At 49.6% G+C, this 27,905-nt stretch overlaps 1 protein-coding gene across 3 annotated transcripts; it reads right to left on the bottom strand.

Moving 5' to 3' along the window:
• Nucleotides 1–55: 55 nt before the first annotated feature.
• On the bottom strand, nt 56–24,764 carry Tecr (trans-2,3-enoyl-CoA reductase). 3 transcript variants are annotated; one of them, XM_021632265.2, is made up of 13 exons: nt 24,608–24,764; nt 2,539–2,589; nt 2,106–2,157; nt 1,706–1,750; nt 1,516–1,619; nt 1,324–1,439; nt 1,140–1,245; nt 989–1,061; nt 862–905; nt 710–767; nt 545–633; nt 364–409; nt 56–286 (listed from the first exon to the last, which is right to left on the bottom strand). In XM_021632265.2, exons 1-13 carry the CDS (start codon nt 24,620–24,622, stop codon nt 159–161), a joined length of 927 nt encoding a protein of 308 aa, XP_021487940.1. In that variant the 5' UTR covers nt 24,623–24,764; the 3' UTR covers nt 56–158. The 3 variants fall into 3 exon arrangements, with proteins under 3 accessions (XP_021487940.1, XP_060248375.1, XP_060248376.1); XM_060392392.1 differs by lacking the exon at nt 24,608–24,764 and adding an exon at nt 18,025–18,202; XM_060392393.1 differs by lacking the exon at nt 24,608–24,764 and having other exon boundaries at nt 2,539–2,721.
• Between the last annotated feature and the right edge of the window lie 3,141 nt (nt 24,765–27,905).

Genomic DNA, 27,905 nt, shown 5'->3' with positions numbered 1-27,905 from the left:
TCGAGGGTGGGAAGGAATGGTGTGGTCCCTGTACCCCTAAAGAACACAACGCCAGTGGGTAAGCCGGTTTTATTGTTGCTGCTGTAGAGCCATGGCCACAGCAGGACAGTGGGGCAATGGATGGAGAGCGTTACTTGGCTGAGCCCATGAGGAGCTGCTCAGAGCAGGAAGGGGATAATGGGCATGCGCAGGGGCGGGTAGTCACGGAACTCCTTCAGGTAGCTGCGATGCTTGCCCTTGGCCCAGATAGTCATCTGGGTGAAGCCCACCAGGGAGAAGAGGGCCACTGTGGACAGAATGGGTTATCAGAAATGAGGGTGTCTGGCTGGAAGGGCAGGGCACTGCACAGGAACAGGGACTCACCTGGGACACACTGCGTCATGATGGCAAAGCCAATCCAGGACCCTACCTGTGGACAGCACAAGAGGGTGAGGGCACAGAAAAGACCCAGCATCGTGTATGTTCCCAGAGAAGGAAGGCGGCAGCCTCACCAAGGTCAAGCTTTATTCCTCCCCACAACCCACTGAAGAAGGCAGTCCCTCACCTCGTAAGTATAGTTGGGACAGGACACCAACAGAAACAGCCAGGTGAAGGGATTCTTGGTGGGGTATGGAATCTTCCTGGTTTTGGACCCTGGCATGCAAGACAAGGGTAAGTCACCATCACCCAGCTCATCCAGTCCGAGCCTCAGCCCCAGCAGGCCACTCACCAGCCGGCCGAAGGTCCCGAAGAGCAATGTGAATGGAGAAGTTGCCAAGCTGACAGATCTGTCAAGGAGAGAAACTGTCAGTCCAGAGCCCCTAGCCTCACCCCAACCCAGCCACACCTCACCACTCTTGGTTGCTGCCCCAGCCTCTTTACCACAAAAACGACCAGCGCCAGCTTAACCTGCTGAACTCCATAGGCTGCAGAAAAAGCGGAAGAGCCGTAAGAGGGAGGTTCATGGTGGGAGTCACCTGGGGTAAGGGCACTGTCTGAGCCCACTTACTAGGGGGTGTGTAGAGAGGGTGGTTGATGTAATAGGCCATCCATGCAGCAAAGCCCCAATAGTAGGTGCAGTTCTGAAAGAGAGCAGAGCAGTCGGCCTAGGGCGGGAGGGTGCTGCTGGTGGGCAGAGCAGAAAGAGTAGGGCAACTCACCTTGAAGATGTTCCGCAGGGGCATGGTTCCGTGAGAGAAGCGGTGCACGAAGAGGGTCTCCAGCAGGCGCTTGATGTAGTGGAATGAGTGGCACATGCAGGCAAGGCTAGTGGGGTAGTCAATTCAGCTGGAGCTAGTCCAGCCCTCCACCCCACCCACCCACCTTTGTCCAGGCCCCACTCACTGCACCACTGTGTGCCGACTGGAGGTGAAGTCGTATTTGTGGCCATAGATGAAGGGTACCCGGAAGTAGAAGAGCAGGTAGATGAAAAGGGGCCCAGCATACTCGGTCAGGAAGACCTGGGAGGACCCAGAGACAAGGTGAGTGGCCCCAGGATGGCTGAAGGCAGAGAACAGAGAAGGAGTCGGTGCTCACCGTCACCCAGCTGATCTGGGCCCCCAGGTCCCGGAAGTAGAGTGTGGCTGTGGTGCCCACGGGCAGCTTCTGCAAGACATCCTCATCCTTCAAGGACTTTCCCTCTAGGAGATCAAGCAGTATTCAGTTACTGTTCTGGTTTCCTGATCCCAAGAGCCCAAGGGAAAGCCTACTGGGCAGCTGTACTCACTGGGGTCCAGGCGGAGGGACTGGCGGGCAGGATACCACTGCGGGTCTGCCGGGAAAAGGTGACGGTTGCAGCACCTGGTCTGACAAGGTGCAGCCTGCCTACCCTCCTAACTTGGAATGCCTCTCAAGGCTCCCAAAATTTGGGACCCTCAGCTCCTCCCACCCTGTGCAAGGACAGGCAGGACAGGCAGTGACAGGATTTTTGTCCTTTGATAGCACAAGAGCATTCCTGTTGGTGGCCACACAGGGGCAGCCTGCCCAGTCAGCCGGGCCCCACAGGGTGTTTCACAGGGTGCTGACAAGCTAGCTCTACAAACCCCTGAGGAAGAGGCATATGGACCCATGCCCCAACCAGACGGGTGGCAAGATTGGAGATAGGTGTGTCAGGGGCTCAGACTCACGAGTCTTGGTGAAAAGGTTCTTGATTTCAGCAACAGTGGCCTGAGGCTCCACCTGAGAGAACAGAGTACCAGCCCTGAGGGAACCAGACCCAGGATGGGGGAGGGCAGCCAGGCACGGGCAGGTCAGAATCAAGCTGGCTGACTTCAGTGGAGTACATATCTGTCCTCCTTTCCAGACACAGGGCCCTTCCAAGCTGCCTTGTCCTTTCCGCTACCAGGCAGCCAGTTACGGATCATAATGTAAATATCTGAAATATAGGATATCTGATATGCAACAACCCCCAACTGGGTCGCAACCCACAGGTTGAGAACTGCTGCTCTGGATGAAGGTAATAACCCTGTGTACCCTCTGAAGGACAGGATGGGGCACCAACCCTATGGGGCTATGAGGAGAGGCACCCCTGGCACTTCACCCCCAGGATCACAGTCCTACCTTGTCCAGGAAACACAGCTTCTCCCTCGTCTTTGCATCCCGAATCTCCACCTCAAAGAAGAGAACGGCCTTTTTATGCTTCTTGGCCGCCTTGTGGGGCATGGGCATGGGCAGGCCATCGAGGCCTTGGTGGGCCTCTTTGGCCGCCATGCTCAAGCTGATATCCATGCCACTGCCAGCCCCACTGCTCTGTCTACCAGGCTGTGGCACCCACTGCCAGCCACCAGCCCCCACCTCCGACCTCCCCTCACAAAGCTGCTCTGAGCTGGGCTGGGCAGCATGATCAAATTCTGCCGTGGTGCTGGAAGGGAGCCTGTGTCTGACCAGGCCCAGCAAGCTTCAATGCCAGATGTAACCTGAGTGGCATCAGGGCCTGGCCCAGCTAAATATAAAACCATCCCAGCCAGAGTCCCCCACAAGAGCCACAGCACACCACAGTCCTCCCCTGGGGGCTACCCTCAAAAGAGCAGCTGAGTGGACACAGGCCCTCAAAAGTGCCAGGGGCAAGAAAATCACCCAGAGCGGGGGGAAGGCCCCCAGCCAGTGGCAAGTGTGGAAAGCCCAGCCCCAGTGCCCAGCTCTGGCTGGCAGGTTCCTGAGCCTGGAAAAATGCCAGCTATTTAGAGAATCCGTGAGACAGATCATCCATTTCCACTTCTAAGCTGTAAGGGACACTGGATTATTTCCCTTGTGCATTTGTGTTCCCAGGGAGGTGACAAATTCCGGAGTTATTGGTGCAGAGTACCTATCCCTAAGTGTGGAGAGGAAGCAGTCAGCAAGGCCCTCCACCTCTCTCTTTACCTACCTCATTTTTCACCAGATTCAAAACCCCTGCATGGTAGTCTACCACATCAGGCCAACATCAATGTGTTCACTCATGTATGAGCCCTCTAAAGCCCTCAACACAAAACCCAGGCCAGCCTAGACCACTAGGGTCCACAGCCCCCAAAGGACATATCCCCAGGCTGGGGCTGGAAAGCAGTACACAGGGGCACAGCAAGGGGGCAGGAGCCCCAGGGGATCTGAGCCATCTGCCCCAGAAGGTCAGAAGACTACTGGCATGTTCAGCTCAGCCTACTGGCTGAGAGAGGCCTAAGGAGCGTGGGGATCTGTCACTTCTCATTCTGAAGGAGGGGGCATCACTCTGGCCACTGCCACCCACATGCTCCTAACAGCAGAGGCCAAGGCAGAATCCCAGGGCCCATCCTTAGCCCTGGCCTGCAGTCCCAGGGCTGCTAGGGGTCCCTGAGAGGACATGCATGGAGCAATATGGCACAAGGGAAGTGTGTGTAAGTGTGTGTGTGTGCATGTGCAGGTGGGGAGGCCCCAAGCAGGTGGCCCTATACAGTGAGCCGTCCCTGCAGGGCCCGAGTTCAGAGCAAGGCTCCTATGCCAGGCAGTGGCACCCAGGCCTGCTTGCCCATCGATGCCAGAGCCTACGTCATGGACCCAGCACAGGAGAAAGCAGATATCACCTGCTGTCATCAGCACCTGCCTTACCCTGAGGCCTGAGGGGCAAACGACAGAATCCACACAAGGATAATCAATACCATGCTAGGCGGTCATACACTGGGACCCCACTTAAGAGAAATGAGAGGGGATGAGTACATGAAGAATGTACTAGAAGGGGCTAGGTGGCAGCGCTCTAGGCTGCAGATATATTAATAGTTGCTGGGCCCCAAGAGCACTGTCCACATGCTCAGAGTCCATGTGAATCACGGGAGGGCGGCACAATATCCACTGAGAGAGAAGGCCATGGAGTTCCTGCTGAACCACTCAATAGCTTAAAATACAACCAGCCCCTCTCCCTACTGGGCCAGCTGCCGGGGAGGGCTGAAACCCTACCCTCTCCCCCAGCCAGGGCTCGGCAACAAGGCCAGAAGCCCTGGGGCACCAACTGGCTACAAGTGGGCAGCAGGAAAGCGGCATGGAGAGGGGCCACACTGGAGAGAAGCTGCCTGAACCAGAGGTGAGTCAGGGGCCTCCCACATCCTGCCCAAGCCCCAGACCTCCATAGCCATCTTCTCGCAGGCAGAGATCGAAAAGGCCCACTTGGCCAGAGGCCATTATTGCTGCAATTTTTACAACTCTGTAAGCCTCTGGAAGTATTTCAAAATCAATTAAAAGCTATGTTAAATGTAGCAAGGAGGTTGGCTGGGTGAAAGAAACCAGATTTTCAGGCTCAAAGTGCCCAGGACCAGACCAGGACAGACAGAAAAGCAGCCTGCTGGTAGGCTGGGGTTGGGGGCAGAGGAAATGCTAAAGGATACCCACTCTTTTTGGGTGATGCAAAGGTATCAGTCACAGAGGTGGGGCTGTACAATGAGATGGGATGAAATCCACTAGGTTGTATTTTTTTGGGGGGGGGGGGGGGATGGTGGTATCACTCAGGATCAGGGTCTGATTCCGTCAGACCAGGAGGGCCTTAAACTCTAAAACACTCCTGTCTCAGTTTCCCAAGTGCTGGGAAATTAGTTGTCTACTGCACCCAGCAGAGTTCTGTACTTGTATTTAGTCAAAAGAACTACACTACAAAAGCTCTGACATTGAGGGATTATGTGGACTCTCACATTGCAAGGCAGATACGGTGACTCTGAATACACCCCAGCCCCAACAGGTAACAGACACACAAAGCGTTCATCAAAAAAGGAAAAAACAGACCAGCTCTAGGGAACAGGTGGGGTCTCCCCTAAGGAGACCGAGGAGTAATCAATGTGCACCTTTTAGAGCTTGGTTCACACTGCGGCCCTCCTCAACCACTGCCACCTCCATCCCTGCCCTGTACTTTTCCCACACACACCCACAGTGAGGCTAGCCTAGAGCACAAGCCAGTAGGGCACATAGGTCTAGGGTCAGAGGGCAGAGACGGCCACTGAAAGATGCCACAGCCAGGAGGGTCCTGAACCCTGAGGGCGGGAAGCCAGCAGGCTCTGCCCCTCTTGGGGAGAAAGCAGCACAGCTGAGCTAAGGAAGGGAACCCTACAATAAGACAGATCCATATCTATAAAAGGATGATCCATGAGCGCACAGGCTGGGGTACGGGGATATGCCTCAGAAAGCACAATGGACAGGGTCAAAGACAAGTACAAGGGCAGGAGCCCTGGCACAGGGCACACGTGCTAGTTCTGCGATGACAGTTCCTCTAGTCTGTGAAGAATCCTCACTCAGAGGCTGAGATAACAAGGCCCAGCCCAGCCAAGAGCAACTCCTACTACCCCAAGGTCAAGGACAGCAAAACACTGAGAGGCAGAAGAAGCCCACCCTAGAAATGGGAGGGTGGGGGCTGGCCTTGGCAAAAATCAAGGTTGGTGCAATAGGCTCCTGTTCCTTGTTCTAAGGCTCAAAGGTAGCACTCTTGAGGTTGTTCCAGCCTAGCAGGGCAGCAAAAAGACTGTCACTGTTACAGGGCTCCTACCTCCCTCCTTCAACTACTGGACACAGCTCAGCACCAGTTTTAAAACAGCAGCCCCACCAGGCATAATGGCAAATGCTTGGGATCCCAGTACCAGCAGATTGACTCAAGATCAATTCACAGACAACCCTAGCAACATACCAAGTTTGAGGCCAACCTGAGCTACAAGAGATCCTGTCTCAAAAAAGACTACAATAGTACTCTAGCTACTGGCTGATGCACTGTCCCTCTGCCTCTGCAGCGTGCTCAATAAATTGTTGTTTTAGACAAACAAACAGAGAGAGATCCAGGAGTCCTTCCACCTGTCCTAGGCCTGGCTGGTTTTTAGCACCACAGGGGTCCCAGGTAGATCCCAGCTCAGTACTACCCCTAGGGAAAAGGTTACCAGGATCTAGCTGAGGTCCCCTCCTAGTTCCCCCACCCTTTCCTGGCCACTCCTTCACCTCCCCAGGAGTCTTGTTCCGCTGCCAAACGAAACCATATATACCAGCTATCTGAAGTGAGAGCCGCCTGCTCCCTGGAAGCTTCCAAACCTACACAGCACTCTAGGCTGCCAGGCTTCACAGCCCTGGTTCTGAGGCACCCACACTGAGAAAATGGATCAGCTCACCAGGCTCTAGCCCCCACAGAAACTGGGGTGTCCACCAATGGTGACCCAGAGCTGACTGAAGTGGCAACACAAATTCTCTGGACACTAAGCTTTAAAAAGACCACTTCCTCTCTGTGTGGCACTTGATGGGCGAGCCACTTCCTCAGCTGGGGCTGGGGCGGGGGGGGGGGGCTCTTTCCAACTGCCAATTAGAGATAACAATTAGAATTAGAGATAACAAAAAAAGAAAGGGAGGGAAAGAAGAAAGGAGAGAAGGAAGGGAGGAGCACATGAACATTTAAACATCTCCCATCTAGAATAAATGCTACCAAAAGTAAACCCTGGGCCAGGCATGGTGGTACATGCCTATGATCCCAGCACTGGGAGGTGAAGGCAGGAGGATCAGAAAATGGGAGGCCAGCCTTGACTTGGCCTTTGTTATAAACCAAGACTTTGTCTCAGAAAACGAAAAGAAAAAAAGCACAAGAATATCATACAAATGGACTGACTGTGGCAGATGTGCAAGAGAGCCAGCCAGGCGCTGGCCGAGCACCCAGGCCCCTTGACTGCAACCTTGACTGCATCCATTAAGGGACCCAAGGTCAGAGGGCTGACAGGATTATGCCCCACCCAGCTAGTGGCAGGGAGCCTGAACACAAACAAGAGGCCATGTGGGAGGAGAAGGAAAGGGGGCCATGAAAGCCAGCAGAGGTGGCAATACTTTCCATTGTCCCCCTGTGCCAACAGGTGGGAAGGACAGCCAGCATAGACAGTCCTAACCATTATGGTCAAGTAGACAGCTGGGGTGCAGGACCAAAAGAAAGTCATGAACCTCACTCTCCCACTCACCAGCAGAGACCTTAGGGAGCCACCATCTGCCCAACTGCCTCCCTCCACTACCCTCCCCAGGCCTGGGGTAATGTTCTAAGTACCCAGCACTACCAAGCCTTTCTCCCAATTCCAGCCTCTGTCAAGGGGGCAGGGGCAAAGGGAAGTACAAACAGCTCTTGACACCAAGAGCTGAGGGAAACCAGGATGAGGAAGTAGAGAACAAGGACAGAGTAGCAGCTGGGCATGGTAGTACACACCAGTAATCCTAGCCCTCAGGAAGTGGCGGCAGGAAAAGCACCTAACGGTCAAGGCCATCAGGCTTACATAGTTCCAAGCTTTGTGACATAGGTCACAAAGAACCTATCTCTAAAATGATAATAAATAAAGTTAAAAATAAGGTAAAGGAGCCAGGAGCTGTGGCACACGCCTATAATCCCAGCACTCTGTGAGGTCACACCAGCCTGATGTACAAAGTGAGGCCAAGACAGCCAAAGCTACCCAGAGAAACCCTATCTAAAAAAAATAAATAAATAAAGGAATGAAAAGGTTAAGACAGACGCTCCCTGAGAAAAAAAAACTGTGAGTGAAAGGCCCTGGGTGAGGGACACAGCCATTCATCCATGTAGGGAAAGAATTTCTGGCAGAGGCAACAGCAAAGGCCTTAAGGCTGCAGGGTACCCAGCAGGCCTGAGGAGTAGGAAGGAGGCCAGCATGAGAAAGAATGGGCGGCCAGAACAGGGGGGCCTGTGCCTCCTTGGGGAGGATATTGGCTTTTGCCTGGGCTCAGGCGGGAGTCGCAGAGAGTTTCTGAGCAGAGAAGGGACACAGGCTCATTCAAATGCTCACAGGCACTAGTGCTAGTGAAACAGTCTGAGGGATGAGGCTGAGGCTCCAGACCAAGATGGTGAGAGACTAGAGAGAATGAGCAGTGGCTGAATTTTGGACAGTGAATGGAAGCAACAGACCCCAAGATGGTCTGAAAGTGCTAATGAAGGAGCAAGAGTCGAGAGCAGCAGCCCCATCAAGGCCAGGCTGCCAGAGTGGGGTCTGCAGTGTCTGTATGAACAGGTCACAGATGTGGGCGCCTGCCCTGCTGCTCCAGCGTCCTCTGCCTATAAGCAAGACCCTGGCTGTAGCGTTCATGTAACAGGCCAGCTTGGTGCTTCCCACCAGCCCACCAGTCAGCCACCACGACATCTACAACGCTGGGTACTCTACTATGAGACCTGCCCCGAGACTCCAGGTGTGGACACTGACAAACAGTTAGAACCCTGTCCAGACAACTGCTTCACAAATGCCTCTCCTTTCATGCCCCCAGTAGCCTGAGGAAGCAGGAACTGTAAGTGTCTTAGTTACTTTTCTACTGCTGAGATAAGACACCATGACCAAGACTCTCTTATAAAAGAAGGCACTTAATTTGGGGCTCATGGTTCCAGAGGGTTAGAATCCATGACCATCACAGCATAGAGCATGGCAGCAAGCAAGTAGGCATGGTGCTGGAGTAGTAGCTGAGAGTTCACATCTTGACACTACAACCACAAGGCAGAGAGAGCACCTGTGAATGGTGTTGTCTTCTGAATGCCCAAAGCCCACCCCCAGTGACACACCTCCAACAAGGCCACGCCTCCTGATCCTTCCCAAACAGCTCTACCAAATAGCGACCACATATTAAAAAACGTAAGTCAATGGGGGCCACTGTTATTCAAACCACCACAACAGACACCAGGTTCATGTCCCAGATGAGGAAGCAAGGCATACAAACTGAATAGTGTACCCAGGTCACCTAAGAGTGAATGCCTGAGCCAGGATGTCAGCCATGTACAAGTTCACCGTTGACCATGAGTTCACAGTGATGTAGACAGCAAGACAACACCTCCACAGGCTCTCAGCCCTGGCACAGCCCTGGACAGCCCAGCCCAGCCACAAAGCCAGTATCTGCATGCGGCAGAGCAGCATGCTTTCTCCACTCACTGCTCCCGGAAGCCCAGGTAAAGATTCACAGAGCCCCTCTCGTCCTTCAGCCAGCTACTGCATGCACTCACGAGGCCTAAAGGCATTCTTAGGGATGCTGCAGAGCCCAGAGGGCAGAAGCCTGGTCTAAGCACAGTACAGGCAGCTTACCAGTTACAGACACACAGCATCCCCATGTCCACCTGAGACGCCAGCTCAATGTCTTTGGCTACCATTCCCTTTTACTTTCCAGAAATACCCAGTAACCCTAATAGTGTTATGATAGCTGGTGACTCTGTCTCAGCTGCCAGAACCCCAGCACAGACTGCACCTGCTCCAGCCCAAATCTGTCCTCCCCCAATGGCCTTGGCATCTGACTTCATTCTCCATGGAGCACCACGGGCAAGGGAACAGGGCTTTCACTAGCCAGTCTCTCTAGGGGAAGCAGGGGGAACAGGCTACCCAGGGTAGGAACAGCAGATACTGGCCACCTACACTTGGCCTATGACCAGATTACTTGGTCTCCAGTCCCTGTTGCCACGTGACAGAAGCCAAAGTTCTGAACTCATTTTGTAGACCATGTTGGCCTCAAACTTACAGAGATCCGCCTGCCTCTGCCTCTCGTGTCCTGGGATTACAAGTGTGCACCACCACCAAGTGGCTCCAGTCTCCAGTTTCAAATACATGCAAAATGTATCACGTGCACAGAGCATGTGGATGCTACAGAGGAGCCAAAGGCTGAACCACATTTTTGACCCCAGGACCCCATGCACCTACCTCTGCTAGCCCAACCCAGTACAGTAAGGACTCCTCCTAAACCAGAGAAGCGAAGGCAGGATGGACCAACAATTCCATGTTTCCCTATGGTGGGTGAAGGCCCTGCCACCGTCTAGCCTGGGGAACAAGGGGTCTCCAACACTAGAACAGTCAGAAAGGCGAATGGAGATGTTCATGGAGAACCCCATCCTCGTGCTGCATGGGAATTCACAATGATGGCTGGGGCTAAGCATGATGGCGCAGGCCCAGAATCCCAGCAATGGGGCAGGAGATGCTGCCTTCAAAGCTAACCTGGGCTACATAGCAAAATATTGTCTCAAATAAAAACAAAAAATAAAAAGATTGCTATAGCACCACCCAGTGGCCTGGCAGGAAAAACCCTGTCCTGGTGGCCAACAGTAGAAATTCTAACAGGTGTCCAGCATCTACAGCTTCAAAACTCCTGTGGAAAGGGCTGAGACCTAGGATTAGCATGCATAAGGCCTGGACTCAATTCCTAGCAGGTGCTTAGTACAGACAGGGCCAAAGATTTCATCCTCAGAAAAAAAACAAAACCCTTCCCAGAGCCAGAGGAGACAGCCATCTCAAACATCCCTGTCCTCCTGACATGGCCCACCCAGAGATCCTCAACCTAGCCATTCTCTTCCTCCTTCCCGTTCCCAAAGGTGAGAGAAGGCAGATGCACACTTGTCCAACTGCTCTCACAAGGCTGCTAGAGCGATGCTGTCACCCCACATACTAACACATGTCTCCAGCCCCAGGACAGGGCTAATAAGAGCTCAGACAGCTGGACCTTGCCTGCTTTCTGTTCCTCAGGATGGATGAGCCCTCATTCTGGGAGCTGCCTTCCTCCAAGCTTTCACCTGTCTCTTTCACAGATCCTCACCCCTGTTGCCCTCTTGTTACTGGTGAACTAATAGAGGCCTCTCTCCGTTTCTGGGCAGGAAGACTCTTGACAAGCCAGGAAGCTCAAGGACCGTGAAGATGGACTGATCAGAGGAATTCATCAGCCACTGTCCACTGTGCCCACCCCTGACTCCACCCAGGCCAGCAAGCAGGTGAGTCTACTCATGAGCTTGCCAGCACCCTCTACAATCCTCATTCTTAAAGAAAGACCCCTCCTTTAGCAGCAGTCCCCTTTTGCATGTTTAAAAAAAAAAAAAAAAGTACATTCAGACTGTGGAAGTCTCTGGAGATTCCAACATGGAGAGAAAAAGATATTTGCCAGGAGCCTCCTGAGCATGTATAAGGTTTCAACCCCCCAAGAATAAAGGACGGTCAGTAAAACAATGAATATAGAAGGTAAACAGTTCCACATAATGAGAAGATAACAGGACATCAAAAACAAAGCATGAAAAGGAGAGAGGCATGTGTGGCTTTCAAGGCCTCCCTCGCCGTAATGCAAAAGGCAAAGGCCAATGGATCTAAGTTTGAGGCTAGCCTGCCGTACATATGAGTATCAGGACAGCCAGGCTACAGAGCACACACTGAAATTCTGTCAGGGCTGGGAGAGTGAGGATGGGGTTCCCTGAAGGGACTTGCAACCAAGTCCTGAAGGACTGAAGCAACCGTCAAGGGAAGAATAGCTGTGCAAAGGCCTGAGGTGAAGCATAACAGGTGCTCAGATGTGGGGCCTACAGTCATTCAAATGAGAGAAAGGAGAGGTATAAACATGGAGGTGACATGGCAGGTGGTCCCAAGGGTTGGGTGAGGATTCAATCTTCTGCTGTGAGTGGGAGCTATGGAGAGCTCTGGGCAGAAGAACGTTAAGGCCTGACTTGAGTTTAATTTTGCTTGCTTTGTTCTGATTCTTGACACACGGTGTCACTGTGTAGCCCTGTCTGACCTGGAACACCGTCCTTGTAGTGACCGCTGCCTCCTGAGTGCTGGGATTAAAGGCATGTGCCAGTACCCCCGGCTTTGGCTTAAGTTCTTAAGGGATCCTTTTGAGAGAATTAGTAGTTTGGGAGCAGAGTCCAGCTGAAGGCTATGGAAATGACTTCCTCCCAACTAAATGGTGCTAGGCATGGTAGTGCACAGAAGTCCCAGCACGGGAGGCTCAGACTGAGAGACCACATCTCAAGGACTCTTTCTGTATCTCCACTGAAGTCCTATGAATGTGTGTTGTTAGCTGCTCTGGAGCTTGAGGGTATAACTCAAGAGTAAAGCACATGATTAGCATGCACAAGGCCCTGGAACCGTCCTTAGCAACAAGTAAAAAAAAAAAAAACTAACACAAACCAGTGGCTGAGGAGAGGGTATGGGACAGTGAGGCCAGAGGAGGCTGGGAGCTGAAGCAGGGGCTCAGGTTCCAATTTTGTTTTGTTGGTTTGGGGGCTTTTGCCATTTTCAGTTGCTTAGTTTTGTTGTTGTTGTTGCCCAATTTGGGGGTGTTTGTTTGGTGTGCATGTGTGTGTGTGTATGTGTGCCCACTATACACCCACCTGGAAGGTAGGCAGCCCAGAACTGACAGGCTGAAGAAAGAGGATCTCTGGTTCAGAACTGCCTGTGGGACATGGCAAAAACTTCATCTCAAAAATAAAAAATAAAAAAAAAATGCACCTGGATCTGGCTGGGGCTCAGGGTGTGCATGGCTCTCAGTAGTAAGGTTCTTGCCTAGAAGATACTAGGCCCCAGATTCCATGCCCAGCACCAAAATAAACAAACAAACAAACATTGCTTTCCACTATTTATTATCACTATCTCCTGCTTAAGGAACGACAGTGATTTCCACCCTACAGTGGGAGGTTCCACTCGGGGTGTTTAAGTGTTGGTTGCAGACATATATAGAGGCCAGAAAACAACCTCATCCATCAGTCCTCCTTGTTCTTCTGAGAAAGGCCTTTCCCAGGCCTTCGGCATGCAGATCCAAACAGTCTGGCTGGCCACTGAGTCCCATCTACCTGTCTCTACAACCCCAGCACAGGATTACACACATGCACCTAGATTTTTCACATGGTGTTAGTATAAAACTCATGTTTGTATGGCAAACACTTACCAACTGAGCCATATCCCTAACCCCCAACTATCTTGTTTGTTTGTTTGTTTGTTTGTTTACTAAGGAGCATGCATGTGGCGGTCAGAAGACAACCCCATGGAGCTGGTTCTCTCCTTCCATCTTTCCTCAGCTCTGAGAGATCACACTCAGTGCCTCAGGATTGTATGACCAGCACCTTGACCCACTAAGCCATCTCAGCAGCCCTTCCACCACCATTTTTAAAATTTACTTATGTGTGTGAGTGTTTCCCCTGCATGTGTATATGTGCATCATGTGTTCCTGGTGCCCATTAGCTCAGAAGAGGGTTTCATAACCATGGAACTAGAAGTATGGATGGTTGTGAAAAACACCAAAACCAGGTCCTCTGTGAGAACAACAAGCACTCTTACATGCTCAGCCATCTCTCCAGGCCCACTGTTTTACGTTGACATGTAAATTTATTTTTACCTCAGAATGAAGTTACTTGTAAGTGACAACCTCTACTGAAATGTTTATGTAAATACTGATGGGATTCCATTAGTCTATAATATCTAAACAGTAAGTTAAAACCAAAATATAATCTTTTAAAATAAATAAATTTTTAAAAAAGTCAAGGCAGGAATGGCTGCAGTGTGGATACTTCAGGAGGCTGAGGCAGCTGAGGCAGCAGCTGCAGTGCCGTCTTCTAAAAATAGCTGCTACCTGCCGTGACAGCAGGGTGCTACAGGTGCCATGCCACCACTGAAGGCCAGCCTACGGTGTTGTTCAAATGGAGATTGCCTGTGAGTGCGTGCAGGCCAGGCTTGCCTCAAGCACATGATCCCCTGCCTTTGCTGTGCTGAGGTGATGGCATGTTACCACTGGGCCAGGCTCTTCTCTTCAATGTAAACACTAGCTATGCTCACACACGTAATGCGGAAGGAGGGGGAAAAGCAGAGATGAAGTATACTCTACCCCAGTTCCCCCGACCAGACTCCTGAGTTATCTGCAGAATGCCTGGCTTCATCGCTTATAGGAAATGTTCACAGCCAGGTGTACCTGCTACCCCAGCATTTGGCACATTGAGGCAGGAGGATTGCCAGGTCAGCCTAGGCTACACAGTGGTACCCTATCTAAAAAATAAATAAATAAATAAGTTAAGAGGCTGGCAGGTACAAGGACCTGAGTTTGAGCCCAGAACCTACAGGGGAGAAGACCGAGTTTAATCCTACCAGTGGAAAGGTATAGAAAGGATTGCCATGATTATGAGGCCAGCCTGGGCTACACTGTAAGACTCTTTAAAAAAATTAAAAATTAAAAAAAAAAAAAAAACTAGAAAGAATGATGGATGGATGACATCATTCAGCCATGGTGGGCAGCCTGGGTTCAAGCCCCATGCAGCCTCAATCCCAGCCCCATGGCAGCCTCCGGCATTCAGCAAAGCCACCAAGCCAGTGTTCAGTACTCCGGCGCTCAGTTCTGTCGGAGGCTGACTGCAGTGGCCTCCTGAACAGTGACCTAACTTCCAGTGCTCCTCAGGACAAGTCTGGGAGAGAAAACCCCACAGCCCCAGAAGCTTAGATCCTTTCCCTCCTCAGGGAAAAGGGAAAGGAGAGAAAGAAGACTACAGAGAGTAGAGAAACAGAAGGCCACAGGGTGTTAGGGAAGTCCAATCTACAAGCTTGAGCTGAGCTATGATGGCCGCCCAAAGAAGGCTCCCTGCGGGGAGCACAGAGGCCTTGAGACAGCTGGGAGCTAGGCAGAGTCTGGGACTCTCTGTAGTTTTGGTTTTTGTCCTAACAGCCCTAACAGAAAGCCACTGGAGTGCCTCAAGCTGCGTTGGTTCTTAGGAGGAGCCTTCTGGGTGCTAAAGGCAAAAGGACAAAAGTGGAGCTAAGGTGGCTGCAAAGACAGTGTGACAGGATCAGGGGCCTTAAGTAAGATGTGGAGGTGGAAGTCATGGGAAGGGTACCTTCCGCCTGGGGCGTGAGACACCACTAACCTGCCACAGTTTTTATTAAAAAAATGTGTATGTCAAAGGTAGGCAAGCTGAAACATGTCTGTTATCTTAACATTCAGGAAGCTAGACAACAGATCATGAGTTCAAGGCTATACTGGGCTACATAAATTTCAGGAAGTCTACAATATGGTGTAAGACCTTGGGGTGGGAGCAGTTAAACAGACTATCAGATGCTTCCTAATTTAACACTAAAACCTGAGAGGGATAGGAGATGACTCAGCAGTTAAGAGTGCTTGCCTTCTAAGCTAGGCATGGTGGTATATACCTCTGATTCAACATGAAGGATGCAGGGGCAGGCAGATCTCTGTGAGGTCAAGGTCAGCCTAGTCTATACAGTGAATTCCAGGCCAGAACTGCCATGGGCTACATGGAGAAACCCTGTCTCAAAACAAACAAACAAAAAGACTGTTGCTCTTGCAGAGTTCCATTCCCAGTGCCCAAGTCAGGCAGCTCACAATATCCTGTAATTCCAACTTCTGAGGAACCAATGCCCTCTTCTGGCCTTGACCTCTAGCACTAGAAAAGAGAAAAAGAGAAAAGGGGGGAGGGAGGGAGGGAAGGAGAGAGGAAAGGAGGAGAGAGAAGAAATGGCCAACTCCAGAGTACTAAATCAAGGCTGACTGTCTTCACAAGGAATAGGAGCCCAGGTAGACTATGCTGTGAGTGCAAGCCCCATACTCACAGCCAGATCTGCCAGCCGCCTTGAGACCAAAAGATGGTGTTCTCTCTGGTGGGCTTCCAGGGAAATAGGTCATGTGGCTGCCAAAAGAGCTTGCCCTGGTTTTGCTCTGTGGGTCAATGGCTAGAAACACTCTCACGCTGTCAACAGATCTGCAAGCTCTGAGGTCAGCTGGAAACTAGGAGGGAGCCAGAGCACACATACACACTCATTCATTCACCGCCCCTCCCCCTTCCAGGGACAGAGAAAGAGAAAACAAAGGGGCAAGTTCTAAAACATGACTCCATTTGGGCTAGCAATGTGACTACTTAGCCCAAAGCCCAGAGTTCCATCCATCTTCAGCATTAAATGAACTCTTCATGGTGGCACCCAATGTACTGGCAGGAGAATCAGAAATTCAAAGTCATCTAAGGAGACAAAATGGATTCAAAGCTAGCCCCAGCTACATCAAAGTCTGTGTCAAAAGGTTTGTGTGTAGCAGACATAATCTCAGCACTCAGGAGCCTAAAAGGGATCACAAGCTCAAGGGCATGAACCAGCATGATCCTAATTTAAAAAAAAAAAAAATCTCACCAGCTTTAGCAGGGACTTGAAAATGCTAGTTTTTCTTCATCCTTGGGGCGTTGGAGCCAAACCCCCAGGATACCAAGTAATGCTCCTGCTATACCTACTCCTAAGGATTCTGAGAGCACCCTCCCTAAACAGAGCTCCACCCCTCCCTCCACATGCACACATGGGCCATGCACACACAGGTGAGACTCTGCCAGGCTCCTCCAGCTCCAGAGGCTCCCTGATGCCATGTGTACTTCCTTCCCTACCTGACTTGACAGACCAAGACTCTCACACCCCAGCCTGAGCTGCTCGTCCCCTCCCGTCTCCCTTCCCCTTGGGGGTAAGAGGATTCAGAAGGTACCAGGAGGAACACAGGCCCTTGCACTGCTCAGGGCTGCCTGCAAGGCCGTAAGCTCCAACTGCAGCAAAAACTACGCACAGCTTCTGAGCTAGTAACCATACCTTTCTCTCTTGCAAACAAGGTTGAGAGAGGATGAAAAGAAGGGACCGTAGTCCTGTGCCTTTCCAATGCAATGGTTATGAGAGGGGACCTAAGGACTTAAAAATAAGCTGCCCTCTGATGGTTACACATTAAGCAAGATCAACAGGTAAGAGAATTTCATCATCCCTGGCATAAAGTCCACAGGTCCCTAGGGAAGCTACAAAAGCATGCCCTGCCTAGCCAGCCTGTCCACATGAGACTCCCACAAGGAAAGCTAGGCCCCAGGTGTGTCTACTCTCTCAGTAGGACTCAGAGTAAGGACTGGGACTGTGGGACAGGCCAGGGATGAGGATAATTCCAAACCTGTGGCCAAGCTACTGTAGGAAATTGGCCAGCAGCCATCAATCTGGCAAAGCATTAACACTCAAGAATATATAAAAAGAGGGCTGAAGGGATGGTGGTTCAGCAGCTAAGAGCACTGTCTGTTCTTCCAGAGGTCCTGAGTCCAATTCCCAGCAACCACATGGCAGGTCACAACTATCTGTAACTCCAGTTGTAGAGCATCTGACACCCTCTGCAGACAAAATACCAGTACACATAGATAAATAAAGGGTAATAATAATAGTAATAATTATAAATCTAAAAAGATGAGGAGGCAGCTGAAGATGACTCACTCAGCAGTTAGGAACATTTGCTGCTCTTGCACAGGACCCAGGTTCAATTCCCAGTACCCACATTACAGCTCACAACCACCTGTAACTCCAGTTCTAGATGATGAAACCCCCTTCTTCTGGCCTCCACAAACACCAGGAGCAGACATGGTGTACACAGAGACAGACACATAAAACTCACACACATAAAATAAACAATTAACCAAGTTTGGGGTTTTTTTTGGGGGGGTTTGTTTTGTTTAAGGACAGGGTGCAGCTGGATGATGATAGAACCTTCATGGCTGTTCCAGGCACTGAGTTTGCTCCCCAACATCACAAAGAGGTGGGGGGCACAGGGAGGTGGCACTTCAGGCAGCATATGGGGATGGAGATTTGCCTTTGCTTGATGATTTAAAACTGGGAATATGGAGGCAGCCAGGTACAGCGCCCAGTGCCTCAGCCTCCCTGTCGGCCCCAGGGACTGTATCCTTATCTTGACCTCCTCCTACCTGAGGAAAGTCAAGGAGGTAAAGTAACTGTCCTGAGGAGAGGCCAGGTGGCCCCAAAGGCCACGCCCTTTACAATCACATACCCGCTCCTTCCTCAGTACAGAATCACCAAAGCTTACCTGAATTCTGCCACTTGACAGCTTTGGGCATGAAGTCTCTGTTCTGTGCCAGTTTCCCCACATCAAGTGAGGATAAGAACCATATATTATAAGGCTAAACTGCAAGCATGTGGAGGCAGAATGACTAGAGATGGAACACAGCACAAGAGTGGGCTTAGCATGCTCCAGCCCCTGGCTCATCCCCTGTACCAAAAAAGAAAACAGGAAGGCAGATGTAGTGGTACTAGCCTTTAATCCCAGCATTCTGGAGGTACACAGAGCTCCGTGAGTTCCAGGCCAGCCTGGCCTATAAAATGAGTTCCAGCTGGCCAGGGCTGCACAGCAAAACCTCGTCCACAGAGAAACGAAAGGCACTGACCACATGCACCATGTCAGCACATGATGGCTAGCTACACTCTTGTCGCTGGGTAAGCATCTCCAGCTGTTAAAAGATTCTCATCTGTCACTATCAATAGCACCAAGAAGGTGTTAAGACCTGAACTTGACCAAACAGCTTTTCCACCCAGCCAGACCTGCCTGTCAAAGGGCAGGACTCCCAACCAAAGCCAACAATGTTATCAGAACTAGGAGTCTCTTCTGGGCCAGCTCTGTTCAGTGGCCAGTGTGTCCAGGCCACTTGCTCCTCTCTCTCTAGTCGGGAGTCAGTGAAGCAGGGATGTGCAGTGCTCTGGGGGCCTCTAAGTCACCCCTAGCATGACTTAGCCATGCACATCACAACCATCAGCTCAGCTCCTCCTAGGGTCCTTCAGTCTCAGCGCTGCCTCCTCGCCAAGACCTCTTCCACGGTGACTCTGCCACCTCCTCCTCCGCACAGATGCACCTTCTGTTCAAGTCTTTCCTGCTCTGCCTGACTCCAAAGCCCTGAGCTGCTGAATGTATCACTGTTCTCATGCCAGCTGCCTGGCACTGAGCACCTAATGCTCACCAGAGCACCAACACTTGGAAGGAACAACTCTCTGCAACAGACATGGTTATCCCTGGCATTCATTGCGTGCAATAAAGGGAAGGCAATTTAATGACCTCTTCTGGCCTCCAAGGCCACGGACACACAGGTCCGTGCACAGATACATACGTACAGGCAAAACACCCATACATACATACATACACACATTTTTATTTATGTATATTTATTTATGTATATATATAAAAAAAAAAATGTGCCCCTGGGCTCCATCCTACCAGTGGAGAAGGATCTTATTCCAGCTCTGCTGCAAAGCCCAGGAGCCTTGCTGTCTTCCTAGAACCAAGAATCAATACAGATACAGCTAACACAAGTCTGGGAGTGGCCTAGGGAAAGCCCTGGCCAGGATCAATACAGGCGCTGAGGCTGACATCACCTGCCGATAGCGTGTGCAACGTAAAGATGCTGCAGGGAGGTGTGCAGGCTGAGCTGCCCAGGGCATGAGCCACACCGTGATCATGCCTCATACCATGATCAAGCGGGGAAGTGCTCACAGCAGCCAGACCCAGTGGCCCACATCTGTACCAGCACATCAAAGAAATCTAAAAAGAAGGCTGCCAGTCATGGAGGTTCATGACTTTAACCCCAGCACTGGAAAGACAGGGGCAGGCAGATCTCTTTTGAGTTCCAGGACAGGGCTACCTAAAGAGAACGTGTTACATTAGGGGGAAAAATCGGAAAGTAGCACTCACAGCCCTCTCCTGCACACACAGCCTTGCCGGCATTATCTCGCCACATCATGATGTTCCCTACCCTCAAGGTCCTTTCATAATCAGGCAGGTTTCATTCCAAGGAGCAAGAACAGACAGCTGCGAGGTTGGCCAATCCACGGAGAGAAAGCACCATTTCATCGCGTGGCCATGGCAGAACTCGGCCTCGGGCCTGCCTGCACTTTCTCCTCACCTCTCACCTACCAGTGTTCTGCCTCTAAGCAACTGCCTCAGAGGGCCAGGCTTGATGACACATGCCTGTCAAGGCTCCAGACTGAGGCAGGAAAAACAGAAATTTAAGTGAGACCCTCCCTAAAAACCCAAGGAGGAACTGAGCCATACACGCCTTTAATCCCAGCACTCCAGAGGCGGAGCCAAGTGCATGAGGGTGAAGCTAGCCTGGTCTAAGCAGTTTCAGACCAACCAGGGCTGCAGTGAGACCCTGCGTAAAAGGGACACCAGTGGTTTCTATGGTACTTAGTGGTTCAGATCCCAGAATCCACGGAACACCTCAGACACTAACCCTAGGTCACACAGGGAAAGATATGGTGCTGGGCATTGCTGGCCTTCGACCTCGCTCCAGGCTCACGTTCCTGCCTCAAAACTTAAGCCCAGAATGAAAAGTGCACCCAACACCCTCCTCTGGCCTCTGCACAAGTCCACACATTCACAAGTGGTACATACACCAAACACACAGATAGTGATCATGATGATAGTAGTTTTTTTTAATCAAGGCCTATGGATGCGGCTCAGTGGTACAGCACTTTTTCAGAGAGACCCTGGGTTCCAATGTCTAACATTAAAAAAAAAAATAAAAACTAATTTTTTTTTAAATGCCTCTTGACAAAAACTCTTTCAGAATTTTCATACTGAATCCTTGCAGAGAGCTGGCCAAACAGGAAATTTGCCTGAGGCATGCTACTAAACTGGTCTAGAATGATCTGCAAGGTGGATACCAAGCTACCTTTATAGCCTGTATGGTGAGTCTCACCATTCCATGAGCTTAAGGTCAGCCTGGCTACAGAAGATCTTTCCAAACGGACTGACTCTCGTGAGATTTATAGGCAGATTCACAAGGCACAGTAGCTGACACCATCTCCAATGTCTCCAGTGGCAAGACACTACTAAAATAAAAGTTAAATAACCTAAACCGGCCTAGGATAAGCAGTTCTCATCACCAATCCCAATTCCAACACCAATCCCAAGGCCAACCTGTTCTACAAGTTTCACCTCAACTAGGCCTAGGCCTTTGGAAGGGATCCTTTCCTGCTAGATAAGCAATGAGCTGTGCTTGGTAAGATAAGAAACTTATCAAAAAGTCACCCTCTCTACTCCAGGTGGGACCTCCCTGTGACACTAACTGGCCATGTGCCCATGAGGACGGCCTAAACTTGTCTGAACGTGATGTTTTTCAGGGTTGTTGGCCTGCATTATATGCACCTGGCTTATGCAATGCCCATGGGACAGAGAAGGTGCTGGGGCCCTGAAACCGTTAAAGGTGGGTCAGACACAATGTGGAGTTGGGGACTGAACCTGGGTCTTCCGGATCCATCTCTCCAGCCCCTGAGCACCAAGTCTGTCCATCAACTCGCTTTCAGGCTGGAGGTGCAGCTTGGAGTCCAAAAACCTTAACTGTTGTCATAGTCACTGAGGTGGCTGCCTATGGGCAGGAAGTCCTTCTCTTTCTTAAGATACAGTGTATTCTGGAAATTGGTTCTCTCCTGCCAGAGTGGGGGGTTTAGGAATCAAACTCAGACAGGCCTTCAGAAAAGCACCTCTACTGACTCTAAGTCTTTTGAGAGAGGAAGGCCTCCCAGTGGACTAGAGGCTACCTGAGGACAAAGAATGCACTCAGTCCTTCAAAAGTATCTATTAATTTTATTTTTTAAATTACATTTTTAGTCAGCACTTTGGAAGACAGCGGGCAATCTCTGCGTTCAAAGCCAGACTGGTCTACAAGGCAAATCCCAGGCCAGTCAGTCAGAGCTACACATCAAGATTCTGTGTATGTGTGTGAAAGTCAGGGTTGTCCCTCTTTTTTAAAGATGTGAGTTCCAGAGATTAAACTCAAGACTTCAGGCGCTGTAGCAGACTCCTTTACCCACTGAGCTATCTCTCCAGGGTGGCTTAGAACTCACAAGTAGCCAAGGATGACACTGAACTTTTTTTTTTTTTTTTAAGATTTATTCATGGGCTGGAGAGATGGCTCAAAGGTTAAGAGTGCTGGCTGCTCTTCTTAGAGGTCCTGAGTTCAATTCCCAGCAACCACATGGTGGCTCACAACCATCTATAATGAGATCTGGTGCCCTCTTCTGGCGTACAGGTATACATGCAGACAGAACACTGTATACATAATAAATAAATCTTAAAGAAAAAGATTTATTCATTTATTATTTATACAGTATTCTGCCTACATGTGTGCCTGTACACCAGAAAAGGACAGCAGATCACAATGTGGACAGTTACGAGCCACCATGTGGTTGCTGGGAATTGAACTCAGGGCCTCTGGAAGAACAGTCAGTGCTCTTAACTTCTGAGCCATCTGTGCAGGCCGACTCTGACTTCTAATGGTGCCACCTTCACCTCTGAGTACTGGGATCACAGCATGAAGCACGGAGATGGAACTTGGGGTCTCCCGCACATGAGGCAAAACCTCCAGAAATCTATGCTTTCATGTGTAAAACTGACACTTTTTCCCAAGATCTTAGCTGTGAAAGCATCTCTTCCATTTTCAGTGGTCTGTACCAACAGCTCTGCAAACTGGGCTAGAAGACAGTAGATGCTTCTACCCCAAAACTATGGCTTCAGTGGGTACTGGACACATGTAAAGAGAGAATAACAAAAAACACTGGAATATTTTTTTTCCTCCAAGGTCATGTTGGCTTGGTTTTGTTGTCTCTTTGTTTTTGTTTGTTTGTTTGTTTGCTTGTTTTTTGGTCTATTTCATTTGGTTTGGATTTTTGAGACAGGATCTCTAGGCCAGGATAGCATCAAAGTCACTACGTAGTTAAAGATAGCCTTGAACCCCTGGCCTGGTTTTCTTCAGTGCCAGGGATCCCACCCAGGGCTTGAAGCGCATTAGGAAAGTTCCCTATGAAATGAGGCACAGCCCTATTCTCCGGTTTGGCTCTTGTCTGCTTTTGTGGCGCAAGGCTGAGATGGACTCCAGAGCCTCATGTCTGCATGCTAAGCAGGTACTGTGGTGCTGGGACCACCACAGTCCATCCGAGACACCCTGACAAGTGAGGCAAAGAAAAGACTGAAGTACATGAGATCATCAAGGCCAAACCATGAGCCTTGAGGCTGTGCTCAGGTTCCTAGAACCAAAGCACCCACCCCCTTAGTCAGCAGAAGCCTGCCAGGCCTGATTTTCAACTAGAAAATTAAAATGACTGACTGAAAATTCTATCTTCCACCTGTACTTTTCAAACTAAACATGGCTTTTCCCCCAGGACAAGACGAGGTGTGAAAGGGGAAAGCACAGCAGGAAAAAACTTTCTATTGAAGCACAGGTTGAACAGGGCATAAGGAGGACAGACTCCTACCTCCTGGTTCTTGGCACCATGTTAAAAAAGACAGAGGATTTCTAGATTAACGGTTTCAAGGGACCTGGGAAATATTACCAAAAATAACTACAATACTGAAGAGGAAGAGTAGTAGTAGTAATCAATTTGCTATAAAAATAAAATTATCTCTTATGTACTGGAGATTCCTAAAGAATTCCAATTTCCATAGTCAAGTGGCAGTTGCCATGGGCTGGGAAAATAGGAAATAGGGAGATGCTGTATAATGGTGTAGAGTTTCAATTTACAAGATCAAAGAGTTTGAGGGTGTTTGCCTAGCAGGAGCAAGGCCAGACCTCCATCCTTAGCACTGCAAATTGATTAAAGGGAGCAGTAGAGATGCAGAAAAGGAAAAAAAATAACTAACCTCACTCTAATCTTTAAAAAAAAAAGTTATGGAGATGGATAACAGTGAAATTTGCACAATATTAATAGACTGTACACTGAAAATGGCCACCATGGAAATTTTGGCAAATTTCATAACAAATTTAAAATTTGGGAAGAAATACAAGCAATCTCTCAACTTGCTATGGAACTGCATGTCTAGCGGTTAGGAACTATGTCTTTGAAATCTGCACTGCTCTGTTCTGCACTTACTAGCTGGGACCTTTGCACAACCCCTCCTGACATCTCTGACTTTTACCTACATCATCAGTTCGTGATTAAGTATCCCACCTTAGCAGAGATATGAGTTTGAGGAAAGATAACAAAATCTCAGTAATACGGTAGTAAGCCCTACTAACATATTATTACTATGACTGTCAGCAATCGGATACTGTTTTGTTACTTAAAAGTCGACAATAACGAAATTAATGTCATCAGTTAGCTGGAGAAGAGCATTAGAAGACTATGAGGAAAAGTGACCCAAGATAGTCAGAAGACTTGAGCTTCCAGAATGATCTTGTGCGTTCTGATTTCTTCCCTGGAAGTCACCGTGGGCTGGCGTGACGGTGGAACCAACACCTTCACCGCTTAGCATCTAGAGCGGGCAATGGATGAGAGGGTCGGAGGCTGGCTGCAGAGCCCCTTCCTTGGCCCAAGGCGCTGTCACCGTGCAAATTTCGTGCAAGAAATGCCCACACCAAGTGCTGTGCACTCTTCCTGAACACCTGCCACTAGGGCACCAAGGATGCTGCAAGGAAGCTGCAAGCTTCTCCTAGGCCCTGCAACACCCTAAGAAAAGGTAACCCATAAGGCCTGGGTAGCAGACTTATAAAACCACCTGCACATGCGCATTGAGATTACACTGCGCCTGCGCCATCGGAGGAGAGGACCTTGGAAGAGGGTCCAGAGGCCCTGCAGGGGACTGCGGTCTGCATCGGCCATAGCCCAGACCCTACGCTGCTTACCTCGTAGTGCTTCATGGTTCCTCCACAGGATGTCACCCGCTCAGCTGCAGCTCAGTGGCCGCCCTGACCCACGAACCACAGCACAAGCCCACACGCTGGGAGCCAGGCTCCACTGGCTCCAGCTCCGCCCCTCTCACGCATGCGCCCCTCTGGCCAATCAGCGTTGGGGTGCACCCACCCCTCGCGCCACACGACTGACCAATCAGCTCTCGAGAGTCTACAGCCGCGGGGACCCCCTCCTCCGGACCTGGACAGTCAAGATTAAACAGGGCCACCTACCCAATCAAAAGGGAGCCTCGGCGCCGCGCGCCCTCTGGCCCCGCCCCTTGCAGTGTCGCAGTTGAAATCCGGCAAAACCAGGCTGAGGTCAACGCTGCAGGGCCAGAGCACAGCTTTGAGTGACCGGGAGGGCCAAGATCACACGGCGGCCAGCACTTCGGGGTGACCTCGAAGATGCAGAGAGGCTAAGTCGCCTAAGAGTTGGCACCTCAGATATCACTACCAGGACCCTTGAAAGGGCTCCATATACCATGAAAAGAAAGCCTGCGCCGCGTTCTGCACTGTCTTCACTGCCCCTTCCCAAGACATCCCCTGTCGGCCCAGCTGGCCCTAGAAGCAAAATCACGTTTGTCTCTGCCTGTGAGATCGCGTGCTGCATGGTTACTACTAGCCACATGTAGCTACTGAGTTCTTGAAGTATACTGGAAAAAAAAAATGGCAAGTGCTGCTAATCTAAAATTACATGCTTGATGAGAATAGTGCAGAGAGCAAACGGCATGGCATACCGGATAAAGACACTTCCTGCCCAGCCCAGTGAACCCAGGGACCCACATAATGAAGGCCAGAATAAATCCTAGCAAGTTATCCTCTAACTTCCAACAAGCACTACGGTACATGTGAAACCACACACATACATACACACTCGTAAATAAATATAGTTTTAGAAGCATGGTGCAGCCAGATGTGACGGCATACACCTTCAGTCCCAGGTGTCAGGAGTCGGGGACAAGCAAATTTCTTTAAGTTCCAGCCTTCGTGTACATAGCCAGTTCCAGGAGAGCCGGGGATACATAAAGAGACCCTGTCTCAAAAAAAAAAAAAAAAAAAAATCAATAAATTTTTAAAAGATCATATAGTTCAGGGTTGAGGATGTGGTCACTTGGTATAGTACCTGTCTAGCTTGCAAAAGCCTCTATCCATCCTCAGGACCACAGACACACAGTATATGTTAAGAAGAAAAAATCGTCACCTTTCTTCCTGGTAAAACACTACAATGACATAGTGTGTTAAAATGTATTATTAAAAGTAAGTTTCCCTGGTCATTTTTGTTATGGTTCTATATACAGGGTTTCTAAATACAGGATTTCTATATACAGGTACTAAATACAGGTTTCCAAGTCACACCCCAGAGTCCTTGGGGCTGAGGGTGGGTTTTTATTCGTTTGTTTTTGTTTTTCGAGACAGGATTTCTCTGTGTAGCCCTGGCTGTCCTGGACTAGCTTTGGAGACCAGACAGGGCCTCAAACTCACAGAAATCCACCAGCCTCCACCTCCAGAATGCTGAAATTAAAGGCATGTGCCACCACAGCCCAGCAGAGGGTGGTATTTGGGGGGGAGGAGTCTTTGTTTGTTTGATAGGTTGATTTTGATTCTGTTTGGGGTTTGTGTTGTGAGTTACCAGAGTTGATCAAAGAAAGTCACTCCAGGATGAATTAAGGCTCTGCCGGCACAGAGAGATCCAGCCTCTGTGGACAGAATCTCAAACAGCCTTGCAAAAGCATATTTATTGATTATGCAAATGTTGGGGTTTTTTTGGGTAAAACAAGTTCCACATACCAAAGCCCCTAATCTAATCTATATGTTTACTGAAGGAAAACATCACCCCCTGCAACTTTAGTTCTTATTGTGCACTGTTTGCAATACCCAGTAATGCAAGACATTCCAGGTGTGCCAGGACTGGCTTGTGACCAAAGTCATGCAAAGACTGTAAAGTGCCTTCAGAAAAATAACTCTATAGATAATAGAAAACAATCACTGTTTTCTACAATGATTTTTTTAAAGATTTATTTATTATGTATACAATGTTCTGTCTGCATGTCCACTAGAAGAGGGCACCAGATCTCATTACAGATGGTAATGAGCCACCATGTGGTTACTGAGAATTGAACTCAAGACCTCTGAAAGAGCAACCAATACTCTTAACCTCTGAGCCATCTCTCCAGCCCCTACAATTTCTTCAAGGTCAAAGTATTTATAAAAAACAACTATTTATTGTAATGTCTACTCTAGTGAAAAACAACTATTTCATTCTAATACTATCTTAATATAATAATTCTACTAGAATTCCTACCATAGTTTAGGGTTTTTTGTGTATTTTTTGTTATCATGTTTTAGTGTGTATCTATACGCAGATCTGAGTGGGTTCAATGACAGCCTGATCTACATAGTGAGTTCCAGTACAGTCAGGGATATGTAGAGAGACCCTGTCTAAAAAAAATAAAAAGACACCAGATGTTTGAAAATTTTAGATTTTTGTTGTTCTGCTTTTGAGACAAGTTTTCTTTATATAACAGCCTGGGCTGTCCTGGAATTTGCTTTGTTAGACCAGGCTGGCCTCGAACTCACAGGGATCGGCCTGCATCTCCCTCTCACATGCTGGGACTAAGGGCCTATGACACCACTGCTCTGAAAAAATGTATATGTTTAATTTTATATATATGAGTGTCTTGGCTGCATGTATGTATGTCTATATGTGCCTGGTGCCAGGGATGCCAGAAGCCTAGGGTGAAATCCAGAAGTGGGTGTCAAATCCATCCCTCCAACCCCAAAGACACAGGATGCTAAAATGGGAGGTGAAGTCCTCCTCCTTCAAATGAGTTTCTTAAGCTCAGGAAGTAAATACACAATAGCTTCAGAAAGTTCCTAAAACTGACCAGATTCACTAGACTGCTCCCCTACCCTCCAATTATATATAAGCACTAGACTGCTGAGAGGTATCCTCTGACCATTGGGGCTGCCTGAAAAAGGCAGATCAGCCAAGCCATCTACAGAAGTGGAGACCAACCTAGCAATCTTCCGTCTTCTCTCCACAGCTTTTGCATCAGTTCTGCTTTGAGTTCCTGCCCTGATTTCCCACTGTGATAAAGTATTGCCTGAGAGCTGTAAGATAAAAAAATTAACCCTTTCCTCCCCAAGTTGCTTTTAGTGGTGGCATTTTATCACAGCAATAGAAACACCTAAAGTGGAAATTAAAGACAAAATCATGAACATGCAGAAAAATCTTCAACATGCCTTCATG

This window comes from Meriones unguiculatus, chromosome 10 (assembly GCF_030254825.1).
Source record: "Meriones unguiculatus strain TT.TT164.6M chromosome 10, Bangor_MerUng_6.1, whole genome shotgun sequence".
Classification (NCBI taxonomy): Eukaryota; Metazoa; Chordata; class Mammalia; order Rodentia; family Muridae; genus Meriones; species Meriones unguiculatus.
This window is presented reverse-complemented; position numbering and strand designations above follow the sequence as displayed.